The sequence below is a fragment of the Leucopleurus acutus genome, assembly GCF_964270905.1.
Source record: "Leucopleurus acutus genome assembly, chromosome: 3".
Lineage (NCBI taxonomy): Eukaryota > Metazoa > Chordata > Mammalia > Artiodactyla > Delphinidae > Leucopleurus > Leucopleurus acutus.
This window is the reverse complement of record NC_139145.1, coordinates 64,245,938-64,263,020: the sequence shown is the minus strand read 5'-3', so window position 1 is coordinate 64,263,020 and position 17,083 is coordinate 64,245,938. Positions and strand designations below refer to the sequence as shown.

The following is a 17,083-nucleotide window of genomic DNA, read 5'->3' as shown; positions in this document are numbered from 1 at the left end:
AGCTTACAGGATGTTAGTTCCCCGACCAGGGTTGGAACCCGGCCCCGGCAGTGAAAGTGCAAAGTCCTACCCGCTGGACTGCCAGGGAATTCCCGCAAACTCTTTAGAAGAATATAGAAAAAGAAATTTTTTTTAATATATAGTACTAAGTTATGCTTTATATCCAGTTATTAGCAAAATGTGTGTCAAAAGCTTTGTGACAAATCCACTGTTTATGTTACTATTACATTTTGTCTAATGTATGTAAATATTTGTCTTTTATTCCTAAGGGATGAGAGTCCAATGAAAGCAAACTTCCTTCAAAACATGGTAGAAGACAGAACAGAATCTGCATTATCATATTATGAATTCCTCTTGCATATACAACAGCAAGTGAATAAATGAACAAATGAAGATACTTAGTAATTTCTAAGGAAAGTTACAATAATGCAGAACACCTGAAAATGTGTAATACTTTCCTTTCCTATTAGGTTTGTGGACTAATGTGATGATTATATGTTCTCACTGTGATCTCAACAAACTATAGCAAATAAAGGAACACAGCAAACATGCGACTCTGAAATACTGTATTTTTTAAATCAAAATATACCTATATACGATTGGATACCTTTTTTCCTTTGCTGCCAATTATGTTTGAGTTGTTATGGATTGAAATAAGACAGTATTGCAGAGGCAAAGTACATTTTGTAAAATAAAGACTTCTGTGTTCCAAATGTATATTTCTCATTTTTTTTCTGAATTTTTGGCTGCTACATTTAAAACCTCACAAGACTAAATGTTGCAGGGAAGTTACAAATCCATTGATAATGATCTTTTTAAAATCAAAAAATTTCTTAAGTAAATAATATGTTGGAAGACTAGAATCCATCCCCCACAGTTGTTTTTTTAAGGAAGAAAAAGGATCATTATGTTAACTAAAACTAGAGTAAACTAACTCTAGTCTAGCTTGAGAAGACTATGAAGTGATACAGTCAAGCTTTAAAATCTGTCAGTATTCTCTATACTTGAAGAAGAATGTCCCTGATTTGAGGTGAAAACTGTATGTAGTTTTCTGATTTGACTGCAGAAGACTTGGTTGGACACACTGTCTTATTCTGCAGTGAAAAGAATCTGAGCTGTCTTCTTAAATACGTTGGGACTTGCAATGATAATAAGGAGATGAGAAACCTAGTTATCTTGATCCTTTAAGTGGGTTTTATTTGGTACATTTTTGCTCTGTGATGTATAATAAAAGCATTATATTGGTGAAATGAGTATGAATGAAAGAAATTAAAGGTTTCTTAAATGCTGTCTCAAATGCATCAGTAACATTTTTCTAAGGAGTTTAATAATTAAATTGGAAGCTGCTCATAAGATTTATTCTTGGATATTAAAAATTAAAGTATGAATGCCACTGTTTGGTTTAGTGGATATTAAGATTACACAAATCTGATTTATGAAAATTACAAAAGAAACTTGATTCCTGAACATGCTTAAGAAACTGCTTTTTGATTTGGCCAGAGAAATATTATAGTCAAAACTATTCAGTGAATTTTGTTTACAAATAGGTAAATTATACATCTGTATGTTTAAAGTGCCGTGATAAAATATCTTTAAAAGAGTTTGGTCCAGTTTTCACAGATTCATCTTGTCTTATATGAACTTCTTAAAGTAAAAGTTGTTCATGAATAGTACTTGATGAAAAGATTTTTGTTTCTTTGTTTTAATGGGTTAGAAAAATGTGTTTACAATCTTGATCTCATATGATCACCAATGAAATAGTAACTTTCAGGTTTACATCAATATGAGCTGACTTTAACTGAATTGTTTTGGGGTAGGGAAGAAACAGGTCCCACTAGAGTATATACTACTGCTTGCCAGCAAGATCAAAATAATTGTGTTCTATAAAAATATTATCTCCCTTAAGCAGTGTTAAGGTTTATTTTCAGTATGCAAGTGGTACATTGAACTGGAAATTTTCTTGAAAGCTGCTTCATTTATTAGGAAGCAATTTTCAAATTGTGGCTAGTTAGAATACATTTATATTTTCCCCTCTTCTGAAGAAACTGAGTCATTATTATGCACTGATGTTTCTTAAAATAACTAAAATTCTGTTCATAATGTGAATTTTAAATGTTGATATTGTAGGTTCTTTTTTAATAGTAGTAAAGAATCTTCCAGAGGGAAAAGTTTGTGCTCCTAGGGACAATAATCTTCCTTGTGCCTCACTTTTATCCCTAAGTGGGTATGACTCTTGTTATTACAACATGCTTTGTTAGTGTATTACACAAATTTACTTTAAAAAATTATTTTAGATATTGCATAACATGTGCAATCCAGAATAATTTTATAATAGGTCATAAAAAACATAACTTTAGTAAGGATTCACAATATTTGTTCTCCCAGTAATGAGGGAATGAATGAAACTTTTGGAGATATTGATATGAAGCAATTATTTTTTGCAATATTGAATGTGTTGTTTAGTTTAGTTTTTTTTTTTTTTTTTAAATTAGGGCACTACCTGCTATCTCATCTTGTATTACTTTTTGATGTAAAGCAACTAATATTTACACTATGCCATATTTTTTTTATTGTAGTTGTAAATTATGAAAGACCCTTGAATTTTCTACAGATCTGCAGCTACTAAAATAACTGACAAGGGCAATCTTGGTATTTAAATCTGAGCATGGCAGTTCTACCATAAAAAGTACTCTATTTTTCTAATTTCTAGGATTTTTAAAATAACATTTCTGTAAGTCTGGCACATTAATATTCCCTCAAGCTGTAGCATTTATTTTAGTTTGCATATATTTTATTGTTTTAATTTAATATAATATATTGAGTCTAATAGACTGTTTTACAATAATTAGAATAAAAGATTTTCTTCTAATCAAAGATGAATAACAGCTGTTATCTAGGGGACCACTAAATGTGATTTCAAGATTTCGTTAACCATTACAAATATAATCCTTATATAGAAATTTTAATTTTGTAAAGTAGTGTATAATATTGTAACATTAAATTCTTGTTTTCAAATTCAAAAATGTATTGATCTTCAATGTGCTGTGTTAAATCTTGCTTCTCTGAAACGTTAGAGACAAGATGTCTTCCTTTTTACAGTTTGTAATTTTCACTGTTTTATTCCTGTAAAAAAAAAAGTCATTTGTAACCCATGCAAATAACCGTTTGAACTGTGCTAACTTATCAATTTGGCTATTCAATAAAGTTAATTGAAAGAGCTAACATACTGTGATTAGTTATTTAAATTGGTATGAATAACTTGACAGTCACTGAGTAGTGCTATGTTTTGCACCCAAATTAAGTAAATGGAAAACTATTGCTGAAGGTTCTTTAAACCTGAGTCAGTGTCTGGGAAGTCACAATCCAAATTCTGGATGCTCACTCTTCAAGAACAGCTAGGTTTAAAATATTAGATTGGGGGCTTCCCTGCTGGCACAGTGGTTGAGAGTCCGCCTGCCAATGCAGGGGACACGGGTTCGTGCCCCGGTCCGGGAAGATCCCACATGCCGTGGAGCGGCTGGGCCCGTGAGCCATGGCCGCTGAGCCTGCGCGTCCGGAGCCTGTACTCCGCAACGGGAGAGACCACAACAGTGAGAGGCCCACATACCGCAAAAAAAAAATAAATTAAAATAAAATTCTAGATTGAAAGCGTTTTCAATTTTTTAATTCTCAATATGTTTAAGATACTACTTCACTGTCTTGTGGACCCTTTTGTTACTGATAAGATGCCTACTGTAAGTCTAATTGTTTATTTGAAGATAATCTGTTAGCTTTTAAGATTTTTCTTTTATCCTTAATATTCTATAGTTTTAATACTCTGAGTTTACTGTTTACCCTGCTTGCTTTTCAGAGCATGCTTTAATCTGGAGATCCTTGTCTATCTTCAATTCTGGAAAATTCTCAGTTACGTTTAAAATTTTTATTTATTTTTAAAACTTAGATATAATTGACATATGTTTTCTCTTAAAATATTTGCTTCTGTCATTCCCTCTATTCTTTTTTTACCTTCAGAATTCCTTTTTTAAAAAAATATATATTTATTTATTTTAAAATTTATTTTGGCTGCTCGGGTCTTAGTTGCGGCACACGGGCTCTTTGTTGCGGCATGCAGACTTCTTAGTTGTGGCATGCGTGAGGGATCTAGTTCCTTGACCAGGGATGGAACCCGGGCCCCGGGAGTGCATTGGGAGTGCAGAGTCTTACCCACTGGACCACCAGGGAAGTCTCCAGAATTCCTCTTGTGACTAATTCCTCTGTGACTACGTCCAGTTGGAGTTTAATCTCATCTATTGATTTTTATATTTGTATAACTAACTTTATTTTTGATTAATTTCTGCCTATTTTGTTCAATAATGTATTAAAATTGTTCTATAACATTCTTTCTGGAGTGAATTCCAATTTTTAATTTGGGTGGCAGAATTTAAATGTTGTATTTCTTCATGTTTGTTAGAATTTGGGTTTCTAGGCTTATTTGATTGGGAGGGTTGTTATTTTCATTTTAGCACATCTCTCTCAGTCCAAGCTTTCCCCCTCCCTGTCTATGGGTTTTCTAGTTGCTTTTTCCCAAAACTAGGGCTCATGGAGGTATTTTAGGGCTCCTGCCGTGATTTGGGGATATCACCATTCCAGTCACCAACAGTGGGAAGTCTAGTTGTTGCCCTCTCTTCTGCCTCTCTGTTTATTAAGCTGAAGTCCAATAGCAAATGATATTTTGAATATTTTTCAGGGAGGGCAGACCTCAAGCAGTGAGTTTGTCCTGTTCATCCCTTTGTCTCACGTGGAGCACTTTCAGGTCCTCTTACACGCTACCATTGCCAGCTTCTGGATCTGCAGCCCAACAGGCACCTGACTTTAGCTCCACTGTGCTGTTTCTGATACTTTGATCTGCTGAGATGTTTCTCTTGTTTTTGAGGCCAGCTATCTTTTTTTTTTCCCTTTATGTTTTTTAAAAAAATATTTATTTATTTGGCTGCATCGGGTCTTAGTTGCAGGTGCACGGGATCTTGGTTGCGGTGTGTGGGCTCAGTTGTTGTGGTGCGTGGGCTTAGTTGCTCTGTGGCATGTGGGATCCTAGTTCCCTGACCAGGGATTGAACCTGCGTCCCCTGCATTGGAAGGCGGATTCTTAACCACTGGACCACCAGGGAAGTCCCTCTCTTTATGTTTTTAACTGTTACTGATTGCTATATGTAGTAGAGAGGTGTCCAAGCATGAACTTACTGTCTATATTTAACCCGAGAATTTGAATTCTACTTTTATTACTTATGACTCAATATGTTCATACATATTTGTCAGTTTGTAGCTACAATTTGTCAATAAAGTATTAATATTAGCCTACCTAAACAATGCTGGGATCAAATAAAAATTATACATAAAACTCATTGAAAATGCCAAGATTTGGCACAAAAGAAAAATTTCTGCAACTATTCAGGTAAATTTAATCTAGAGCTCTCAGTGCTAAGCATGGGGCAAAGTGGTCAATTTTTAAAAATGGAAAAAAAATTTTTTTTAAATTAAAATTTTTTTTAAAGGAATATAAAAACGAGACCAAAAAAATAACACACACACAAGAAAAAGAGATGGAGGTGGGCTTGCCCTTGTAAAAAGTCTATAGTGAGGGAGACAGAAATTAAGACAATCATTAAGTATGCACATCATTTAGTAAGGAATCATATACCACTGAGAAGCACAAGGAAATTTAATAACTATGGAAACCCCATAGGGAAATGGTTTCCCAGAAATAAGTAAGCATGTAATATGAAATCTTGACACTTTAAATTCTTACCTGACTCCATCAGCCATCATACATCAACACATCTATCAAAATATCCATTTGGTTTCTATATGCTATCTCAAGTGAAAAAAATCTTTTGTCTACCATGGAACTGTATTTGGTCTTGACTCATCAGGATTTTACCTCATCAAGTTGTGCACACTTATTACTAGTACTTAATTATTTCAACTGTAGAAGTTTTTAAGGCACAGTCTGGGCCTCAGAGATGTAGATCTGTACAGATATGCAGGGAAAACCTTTTCTAATGCTTTAAAATTACTAGCTAGGGCATGTCCCTGAGATTTAGCTATCATCCAATCAAAGGGGAATGTTCAATGTTTATACCTGAGTTCCTTACGTTGTTGAACCCAAAAGATAAGTTGCTGTTTGTTTTTACGCTTTTTTTCATAATCCTTTTCTGTCTGAGACAGGGTCAGATGACACAGTTAAAAACAGTACTTTATTACCTTCTATCTAAGCAGGGTTTTTCACCCACTTGCTGACTTTGAGCAGGCTTCATTGCAGGGGACACACTAGGCTGCCTCACCCCCTGCAGCCTCAGGTACGAACTGGCCATGGCGTCCTCTCAGCAAGGGTTGACAAGGGATTTAATTCCTTCATTCATTTACTCATTCACTTAGTCATTACTGTGCACCAGGGCTGCATTATGACTTTTGTGGGCTGTGGATATTTTGCTTTCGTGGGCTCCTTCCTCTATAAAAGCATATTTAAAATTATATTTTATGACTGTGTTAGTATGAGAATGACTACAATCCAGGCTTGATTCATCATTATACAAAAATTATTACTACACTTTTCTTCTGATTTAAAAAAAATATTCAAATAAATGAACTTATTTAGAAAACAGACTCACAAAGAAAACAAACTCATGGTTACCAAAGGGTAAGGGAGGGATAAATTGGGAGTATGGGGTTAACAGATGCAGACTTCCATATATAAAATAGATAAACAGCAAGGGTTTACTCTATAGCACAGGGAACTATATTCAATATCTTGTAACAAACTATAATGGAAAAGAATAATGTAAAAAAGAACATAGACATGTACATATATATATGTCAATATGTATAACCAGATCACTTTGCTGTACACCTGAAACTAATACAATATTGTAAATCAACTATACTTCCATTAAAAAAATTCAAAACAAAACATTTTCTTGGGCCCCTATTGTGGGCCCTCACCATGGCCTAATGGATAAGGCAACCCTGTTAGGCGCTCACACTGTTCTAGGAGTTGCAGCCGTGAACAAAACACATTACTTGTCTTCATGGAGCTTACATTTTAGTAAGAAGCAGATAATAAACACAAGTACATTCAGCTTTCGAGTCGGTTATAACTGTTGAGAAAAGGCACATAAGGAGAATAAGGAGTGTTGAGAAGAGGTGGAAATTTAAATAGAACGGAAAGGGAAGGCTTCACTGGGAAAGTCTTGAACAAAGACACGAGGAAAGCCTGGAACGAACCAGGTGTGTATTTGGTAGTAGCACTACTGAAGATGAGGAATCAGCACCAATAACAAATCCCAACCGCAAGGGTCCCTAAAGCGTCGCTCTCGGAGTTACGCATTCCCGAAGCCTATAAGCGAGGCCGAAGAAAATCACTGGAAACCAGTGCCTGCCGCTGCAATCTCCATTTTACTTCCTGGCACCAGGTAGGAAGAGTTTATTCCTCGCTCCCATACGTTTTCCGTGCGTCAGGCTAGGTGCCGGTTTTCTTCACTTCCGAGGGAACGCCACAGGGGACCGCTGGTAGGGGGAGAGGAGCAACGAGGGCCAGCCCAGGCGGGAGGAACTGAAGCTTCCAGCGATGCCCTCACTCAAGATGGCGGCGCAAGGCTCGCGCTTGGTCCCGTCAGGCGACGCGCGTGCTTAGGCTGCATGTGCGGCCAAGCGCTAGGGCAGGGGGCGGGTCCACAGAGGTAGAGGGACGCTTGCTCTGCGGCCCGGCCCGGAGTCTTCGTCGCCGCGGCTCCCGCTGCTGTCACCGTCACCACTCCCGGATTGTGGAGGGGAAGATGGAGCCGGTCACCATCGCTACCGACAGCGGGGACCGGCCGGGGGCCCCGGCGGGCTCAGGCCTGTCGGCTTCCCAGCGTCGGGCCGAGCTGCGGCGGAGAAAGCTGCTCATGAACTCGGAACAGCGCATCAGCCGAATCATGGGCTTTCACAGGCCGGGGAGCGGCGCCGGTGAGAACCTCCGTTTCCCCACGGTCTCCTGCCCATCCCTTTTGAGTCTTCGGGATCATTCTTCCTTTCCCTTCTCCACCCTGCTGACCTTTTTGACCAAACCCTGCTTTCTGACCTCCCCCTCTGGCCCCGTCCCTTTGATGATGTCCCCAGTTCGCACTTCTTAACCCCACGACGTTTCTAGTCTCTTTCCTCAGTTTTCCGGGGGCTCCGCCCTTAGGTTGTCTCCACCTCCGCCGCGGGCTGCGAAACTCTCGCTCCTGAGACCCTCTGCCTTGGTGCCCTTTGCCCAGTTACCCTGAGACGGCCCCCTTCCGCCTTCCCCACTCCCTCGCCTCTCTTGAAGTGCACACATTTTATCCCTAGACTGCTCTGTCTATTGTGCCCGTCGGGAAGATTGCCTGCCTTTATTTCCTTTCCAAATGCTTTCCCTTCCAGTGCCTTCCCTGGCTTGTACCTTCTTTTGCCTTTTGCTGTAACTCTGTCGGCCTGCATGAGCTTGTCTTTACTGAACTGCCCCCTGGTTCTTCCTTGGATCAGAGACTCTTACGGTTAAATCCTAGTGTCTGTGTTCAGTGCTCTCCACACTGTCATCTACAGATCTTCTTAAACAGGTGAAAAAAATTGGAGGGCCCGTTCTTTAGAAACCCAACAAGTGGGACGTGCCCATCTGAGGCCTTATCTCCTAGTGTGCTGAGATTGATGTGAGTGATGTCAGGAACTGCATTTAACACTGAAGATAGCTCCTCATTTCTCCCCCAATGACATGTACAATGAGTTTCTTAAAATTTTTTTTCATGTGAATATTTACTGAACACTCAGTATGAGCTAGTGTTCTCTAAATTTCCATTGAGCGTTGCCTTTAATATTTGGCCTTTAGTCACTGATTGCATGTTCCTTAGATCCTTGTGACTTCTGCTCTGTGGGGCTTTAGATATATAGCTCTGAACTTTTAGACAGTTTACGGGTTTGCGACTGAAAACTGCCAAGAGAGGTAAGAGCCCTATTTCAAATTCTAGAACAATCGTTAGAAGACGCATTTTCCCCTTTAATGATTAATAGTAGAATATTTATTCTTTCCTAAAGCTTCTACTTTGTTATTTTGCTTTGAAATTTTTATTTTATCTGTCATTAAAGGTTTTTTTTCCCCTTTGTTTTGTTTTAAACCGGAACAGCATCTTAAAACTGCTTAAATACCTGCTAATGGCTGCCAGATTACAGTAGAAGGATTACGTAAACTGTAGCTGTAGTATATGCCACACCCTGTGCTGACAGGACTCTGGATTCAGAAATGTAATATTAAAAATACAGATTTAAAAAAATCTCCATCCCTGTCTTTCCCAATTTGTATAATAGCGTTATCTTCTACCTCCAAAGTTTGGGGTATGTCCTCTGAAGGACGACTCTTTTTGACATTTTGAGTGTGTAGAGGAAGGAACTAGTTTGTCTTATGAAGAATCAGTATTAAATTCAGAGGCTGTGAAGTTCTAGCTCTAGTGGCATATTTTTAAATAGTAATAAGAAAGATGTTTGCCAGTATGTAATACTTAAGTCTTCTAAATTTCTTTTCTCAGAAGAAGAAAGTCAAACAAAATCAAAGCAGCAGGACAGTGATAAACTGAACTCCCTCACCATTCCTTCAGTTTCAAAGCGAGTAGTGCTGGGTGATTCGGTCAGTACAGGAACAACTGACCAGCAGAGTGGTGTGGCCGAGGTAAAGGGGACTCAGCTGGGAGACAAATTGGACTCTTTCATTAAACCTCCTGAGTGCAGTATGGATGTAAGCCTTGAGCTCCGGCAGCGCAACAGAGGAGACCTGACAGCAGACACTGTCCAGAGGGGTTCTCGCCATGGCCTAGAACAGTACCTCTCCAGATTTGAAGAAGCAATGAAGCTAAGGAAACAGTTGATTAGTGAAAAACCCAACCAAGAGGATGGAAATACAACTGAAGAATTTGACTCTTTTCGAATATTTAGATTGGTGGGATGTGCTCTCCTTGCCTTTGGAGTCAGAGCTTTTGTTTGCAAATATTTGGTAAGAAACAGTGGAAAATGCAAATTGATTATAATAATGAGTGCTTTTGTAAGATTCATTGCCAACAGTAACTTAATATTTACTAGATTCATGTGGATGTTTGGAGATGTGTTATAAACTGCTATTCGCCTTAGGTATAGAATGAGGTGTTCTGGTTAAATACAGAGCCTGATAATAATTGCTAAAATCTTTCTACATGCTAAGTAACATTCTAAGTGCTTTACATATATTAATTCATTTAACCTCATCCTTGAACCAGGTATCATTTTTTTTAAACATCTTTATTGGAATATAATTGCTTTATAATGGTGTGTTAGTTTCTGCTTTATAACAAAGTGAATCAGCTATACATATACATACATCCCCATATCCCCTCCCTCTTGCATCTCCCTCCCGCCCTCCCTATCCCACCCCTCTAGGTGGTCACAAAACACTGAGCTGATCTCCCTGTGCTATGCGGCTGCTTCCCATTAGCTATCTGTTTTACATTTGGGAGTGTATATATGTCCATGCCACTCTCTCACTTCGTCCCAGCTTACCCTTCCCCCTCCCCATGTCCTCAAGTCCATTCTCTATGTCTGCATCTTTATTCCTGTACTGCCCCTAGTGAATCAGGTATCATTTGAATCTGTTTTATAGATGAAGGAATGAAGACTCAGAGAGGTGAAATCATTTGTCCAGGGTCACACTACTGAGTGACAGCTGGGATTAAACCCAAGCACTTTGATTCCAAAACCAAAGGGTAAATTACCTACATATATAGAGATATTAATTACCACTTTTCAAATTTGAAATATTAAAATGCAGTTCCTATGGTCCTGGATGTGATGTAATTTTTTTATGGTTCAGAAGGCATTCTGCATTTTATAGTGTAGTATTATCATAGGAGCAGTCCATTTTTGTTGTACCTTCATATGCCATGGCTGTTCAGTGTAAGTTGGGATTTATTGGTCCTTTTGTTTCATAGTATGTGGAGGAAAGAAGAAAAGTATAACAGTGTCTTGCTCTTTGAGGTGTTTCCATTCAGTAGACATTTTAAGAATACCTACCAAGTACCAGCCACATTAAGTAAATTTTCAGATAATTAAGGTTTATGTTATTAAGAAAAAAAGTTTTTATTATTATTATTTTTTTAATTTATTTATTTTATTTATTTATTTTTGGCTGTGTTGGGTCTTCGTTGCTGCACGCGGGCTTTCTCTAGTTAGGGCGATCAGGGGCTACTCTTTGTTGCGGTGCACGGGCTTCTCATTGTGGTGGCTTCTCTTGCTGCGGAACACAGGCTCCAGGCACGTGGACTTCACTAGTTGTGGCTTGCGGGCTCTAGAGTGCAGGCTCAGTAGTTGTGGCTCATAGGCTTAGTTGCTCTGCGGCATGTGGGATCTTCCTGGACCAGGGCTCGAACCCGCGTCCCCTGCATTGGCAGGTGGATTCTTAACCACTGTGCCACCAGGGAAGCCCAGAAAAAAAGTTTTTAAAAGTCTGTTTTTTTAATGGAAATTCCCATCTTTAAAAAAAAAAAATTCATTTATTTATTTTTGCCTGCATTGGGTCTTTGTTTCTGCACGTAGCCTTTCTCTAGTTGCGGCAAGTGGGGGCTATTCTTTTTTGTGGTGTGCATGCTTCTCGTTGAGGTGGCTTCTCTTGTTACGGAGCGTGGGCTCTAGGCACATGGGCTTCAATAGTTGTGGCACGTGGGCTCAGTACTTGTGGCTTGCAGGCTCAGTAGTTGTGGCACACAGGCTTAGTTGCTCCACGGCATGTGGGATCTTCCTGGACCGAGGCTCGAACCTGTGTCCCCTGCGTTGGCAGGCGGATTCTTAACCACTGTGCCACCAAGGAAGTCCCTAAAAGTCTATTTTTATGCCAGTTTTTTCTTAAAGAGAATCTGTTGAACAGATTAGATCTTTTTTTCCCCTGATGATAAATTGGCATCATAGCTTTCAGCGTTTAGTGAGATGTATAGCTACTTTTTTTGTCTTATCTAAAGGGCTCTGTACTTCCATGCTTTTAAAATTATGTCCTAGTTTTGTACCTCATTTCGTGTGAGGTTTTTTGGCTTTCTGGGTGTTTTTTTTGCTGTCAGATTTTCAGCTATTAATCACTGCTCTCACTATTCTTCCATCTAGTAATATTTGCTCCTTCCCTCCCTATTTTAACTTTAGAAATAAATGTAAATTAGGTATTATTTTGATCTTTTCTGTTTTATTGTGTGAGAAGTGAGATAACCAAGCCATTTTATCTATAATAAAAACACCTCGTCATTTGAGGGCCAGAGATGAATTCATTCCTTGCCCTGAAGTGTGAGTGAGGTATGTATGGCATCTCTTTTGAGTATTGAGCCTTTTAGGTATGCTTTCAAACTGTCAGTTAATTACCTGTAGATGAGAGAGATGTCACTGCATTATTATACATCAATCACCGCTGAGAAGTTACCTTTTAAATTATTTAAAAGATAAGTTTTTAAGAGAGAGGGAATTTTGGAGGATGTTGATAGAATGTGACTTGAGAAACATGTTTTATGTTAAGGAAATCAAATCTCTTTATTTTTGTCACTCTTTTGCAGAAACAAGAATCCTTTCAGCCACTAAAATTAAATATTTTATTACAGTTATTTTGCTTGGAATTTTATAACTGCTGTTAGTTTGATTTATTGTGATTTGAATGATTATGTTGGAAATATGTAACTTTATCTTCTGTCTTCACAGTCCATATTTGCTCCATTTCTTACTTTACAACTTGCATACATGGGACTATACAAATATTTTCCTAAGGTAAATTAAAATTTTTTCTGAATTATGGTGATATATTTAGATTGATTAACAACGAGATGATTTTTAAGAACTTAAAATTATTTATACTTATGGTCTGAATCAGTGCTATTCAAAGAGTGATTGGCTCACAAGTGCAGATCTTCAAACTATTTGTTTCTGTTTGTAATAAGTTCAGTTCAGAAAGTGAGTAATTAGAAACTTGTATAGCAATATGACATTGCCATAACATTTTTATCATATTTTACAAAAATGTTGGTCCACCATGGAATAGGGGAAAACCCTCATGACAGAGTTTGAATAGTACTTGTCTAAGAAAGTGTTCAACTTAGTTACTTAGTAAGTTTAGTAATACATTTTGTTTTTAACAAAGGAAGTTATTTTAAAAATGGGTTCAGTTATCTTACTGTGCTCCTTACTGAACAATTAATGACAGTGCGCTTTATCTTTAATGCCAAGGGTCTGATATTTGTAAGAAATATTTGGCCATACTTACAGAGCAGAATCATGGGGAGTATCAGTGTTTATCTGGTCAGCTTGACTCCAATTATGCTATACAGTTTTATGGAACTTGCCTTGCCATTAGAGAAGATAACCTTACTTGTGTAATTGAGTTTTTGTGTGAGATTTTTGCTTAAAAATGGCTCCTTTACTGTTTGCTTAGTCATTTGTAATGCACTGATAGACCTCATGTGTGTGTTTAATGCGTTTGAAACATATTTTTGAGGGGTCAAATAGTCAAATCCACAAAGTAAAAGAGTAAAGAAAGGTATGTAATTTTATTTATTTATTATTTTATTTTTAAAATAAATTTATCTATTTATTTATTTTAGTTCTGGCTGCTTTGGGTCTTTACTGTGTGCGAGCTTTCTTTAGTTGTGGCGGGTGGGGGCTACTCTTCGTTGCAGTTCGCGGGCCTCTCACTGCGATGGCTTCTCTTGTTGCGGAGCACCAGCTTTAGGTGTGTGGGCTTCAGTAGTTGTGGCATGTAGGCTCAGTAACTGTGGCTCGTGGGCTCTAGAGCGCAGGCTCAGTAGTTGTGGTGCACCGGCTTAGTTGCCCCGCGGCATGTGGGATCTTCCTGGACCAGGGCTCTAACCCGTGTCCCCTGCACTGGCAGGCGGATTCTTAACCACTGTGCCACCAGGGAAGCCCTGTAATTTTATTTTTTAATTAAAACTTTTTTTATGATATAGATGTATATTCATTGATCGCCTCCAAAAATGTAATTTTAATTAAAGCATTTGTTTAGAAATTTACCCTTGAAACACTGATTTTAGTTTTGCAATAGCAAAAGTTTGGAAACAACCTAAATGTCTACTGATAAGTGACTAGTTAAAAAAAATTATGGCCTATCCATTCACAATGATAAAGGTCTCCATATACTGATAATGTTAAGCTCGCCAAGAAATATTAAGATATAAAAATACAGAATAACATCTATAGTATACTCCTTTTTTTTGTAAAAAGGAGGAAAATCCTATGTATTTCATTTTGCTTGTATATGTGTAAAGAAACTCTGGAAGAATATTACATGAAATTTTTAACAGTGGTTATTTGTGATAGAGTGTGTGTCGGTTACTAGGTAAATGGGGAGAGAAAAGGAAGGGAGATTACTGTATAATTTTCTTTCAACAAAATATTTTGTTGTTAACAGGTTTCAACAGAAAAGTTGAAAGAATTGTGCAGTGAACACCCGTTTATGCTTACCACCTAGATTCTGTAGTGAACATTTCATTATATTTATCATATATTCACCCAATTTTCTATCCATTTTCAATACATCTTTTTTCAATACATCTTTTTTCTTGATGCATTTCAAAGTATGTTGTAGATGAAGACATCAGTATATTTTACCCCTACACATTTCAGTTTATATATATATATATATATATATATATATATATATATATATATATATATACAATTCAGTGTTTCTTTGTGGTTATTTTTCGTTATTTTGAGGTAAAATTTTCATACGGTGAAATGCTCAAGTCTTTATTATACCATTTAATGAGTTTTGACAACCCGTGAAACCCAAATCCTTTAAGATTTAGAACATTACTGTCAGGAAGTTCCATCATGTCCTTTTCCAGGCAGTCCCAACCCCTGCACCATGAAGGTCTGATTTTCTTTTTCCCACTGTAGATTAGTTTTGGTTGTTTTAGTACTTATTTTAAATGGGATCGTTCCTGTTTGTACTTCTTTGTGCAAGGCTTCTTTCATTCAGCATCATATTTTTGATATTCATCCATATTGTTGAGTGCATAAGTAGTTCATTCTCTTTCTCTCTTTTTTTTTCCCTGAATAATGCTCCAGTTGAGTGAGTGTATCCATTAATTTGTCTAATTACCTATTGCTGGACGTCTTGGTTGTTTCCAATTTTTGGTTAATATGTCTAAAGCAACAAAGAACTTTCCTGAGTGGGTTTTTTTGTGGACGTAGGCTTTGATTTCTCTTGGGTAACTATAGCTTTTTATATTTAAAATGTTTTGAACCATGTGATTGGATTTGGTGATACCAAATCAATAAATTAAATGAAAATTCAGCCTTGAATCTCTTAAAGAATGAGACTAGAAAATTATATTAGGAAATAAATGTTCAGTGATGTTCTGCTGCATATGTAAACAAATGTGAATTCGTTTGGATGGCAATTAGGGCTGACTCTACAGAATGTTCCTTTGATTCTGTTACAAATTATTCACTGTCCTCCAGTACACCTATCACTCTTCTGACTTTTGTTGTCATGAGACTTAACCTTATAATAAGATTTATCTTCTCACTTTTGCTCATCTTAATCTTGCTCATTCTTAAAGGCCTGTTTTTAATTCCACTTCCTTCTGAAATCCTTCCCTGTGCTTTACTTATACGTAAAAACCCTGGAGTAATTTCTGTCTCCTTTGAGCCACTATAGCACACGTCATCCATGTCATTCATTTAGCAATTATTTATGTCTTGTCTGGTAATGCGTTTCCTGTTTTTGTCTTGAGCTTTTGTATGTATCTTAAATTATTATTTATATCTTGCCTCCAAGATAAGACTTTTTTAAAAAACTTTTGATAGCAAGAATGGTGTCTTTCCCTATTGCCTAGCAGTTTGCTGCTTTACATATTATATGCTCAGTAAATGTTTCTTCATATATTATTGATTGATATTTTGAAACTTCATTAACAGTTTTGAAATCAGTTAGGCAAAAATAGCAGCACTGATGTTTTTATAGAGCTTAAGTAGTCTTCTGAAAGCTGTAAGATTTATTGAAGTCTTTCTCTATGCAGGGTGAAAAGAAGATAAAGACAACAGTGCTAACAGCTGCGCTTCTGTTATCCGGAATTCCTGCTGAAGTGATAAATCGATCAATGGATACTTATAGCAAAATGGGCGAAGTTTTCACAGATCTCTGTGTCTACTTTTTCACTTTTATCTTTTGTCATGAACTGCTTGATTATTGGGGCTCTGAAGTACCATGAAGCCTGCAGAACTCAGAAAGAGAAGCTTACAAAAAAAAATTTCTCTTCTATATTGCAGTGACTCTAAAGGAAGCATATTGGTTTACACCTTTATGAAATTCTTTTACTTTTTGCGGTTTTAAAACCACTTGATTAGGAATGGAATGGCAGGTTCCCTGACTGGAAAGGGTTGAGTTTGTATTAATACTGATGTGAAGATTAGAGTACCAATGTCAGTAATCGATTTTTCTTGTTTAATTAGAATTCCTAGTCTACACCTTTCCCTAACTTCTCAGATTTGTAATTCCTCTTTGAGAGCTGAGCTAGTGCTTTTAGGAGAGCAGATGAATGTCGTCTCAGCCAGTCCCAAGGACTGAATCTTGTATTTGTATTGTTCTGTCCTGAGAAATGGAGCCATCTTAAAAATAAAATGAAAGAAATTGAATTGTCTAGTGTTAAGTTTGCACATTTTAACTTATAATGGCTGAATAAGGTAGCCAATTTTATCTTTTCTCGTTGAGTCAGTATCTTAATTTTTTTTTTTTGCGGTATGCAGGCCTGTCACCCCGTGGCCTCTCCCGTCACGGAGCACAGGCTTCAGACGTGCAGGTCCAGAGGCCATGGCTCACGGGCCCAGCCGCTCCGCGGCATGTGGGATCTTCCCAGACCGGGGCACGAACCCACATCCCCTGCATCGGCAGGTGGACTCTCAACCACTGCGCCACCAGGGAAGCCCCAGTATCTTAATTTTTATTCCAGCATAAATATTTAATGGAGGAAATGATTAAGATTCATACATGTGAAATTAAAAGGTATTTATGAAATCTTTATTAATTTTAATTTATGAAA

The 17,083-nt window shown here is 37.4% G+C and overlaps 2 protein-coding genes across 2 annotated transcripts in view; both read left to right on the top strand.

Moving 5' to 3' along the window:
- The window catches only part of SEC24A (SEC24 homolog A, COPII coat complex component), a 62,567-nt gene extending 59,345 nt beyond the window's left edge, over positions 1-3,222 (top strand). Inside the window, exon 23 of the mRNA XM_082834976.1 lies at positions 270-3,222. Coding sequence (XP_082691102.1) covers positions 270-384 — 115 coding nt within the window. The 3' untranslated portion in view covers positions 385-3,222. The remainder of the gene's footprint in view (positions 1-269) is intronic.
- A 4,504-nt stretch (positions 3,223-7,726) lies between these two features.
- CAMLG (calcium modulating ligand) lies at positions 7,727-16,647 on the top strand. Its single transcript, XM_082835648.1, has 4 exons — positions 7,727-7,982; positions 9,557-10,017; positions 12,726-12,791; positions 16,064-16,647. The coding sequence occupies exons 1-4, from the start codon at positions 7,811-7,813 to the stop codon at positions 16,253-16,255; spliced, it is 891 nt and encodes a 296-aa protein (XP_082691774.1). The 5' UTR covers positions 7,727-7,810; the 3' UTR covers positions 16,256-16,647.
- The last annotated feature ends 436 nt before the right edge of the window (positions 16,648-17,083 follow it).

What these genes read in the sequence shown, in the direction of transcription:
- CAMLG (XM_082835648.1), top strand. Translation starts at nt 7,811, where the DNA reads ATGGAGCCGGTCACCATCGCTACCGACAGCGGGGACCGGCCGGGGGCC. An exon ending in CAGGCCGGGGAGCGGCGCCG is followed by an intron (nt 7,983 to 9,556) that starts GTGAGAACCTCC and finishes TTCTTTTCTCAG; the next exon opens with AAGAAGAAAGTCAAACAAAA. An exon ending in TATACAAATATTTTCCTAAG is followed by an intron (nt 12,792 to 16,063) that starts GTAAATTAAAAT and finishes TTCTCTATGCAG; the next exon opens with GGTGAAAAGAAGATAAAGAC.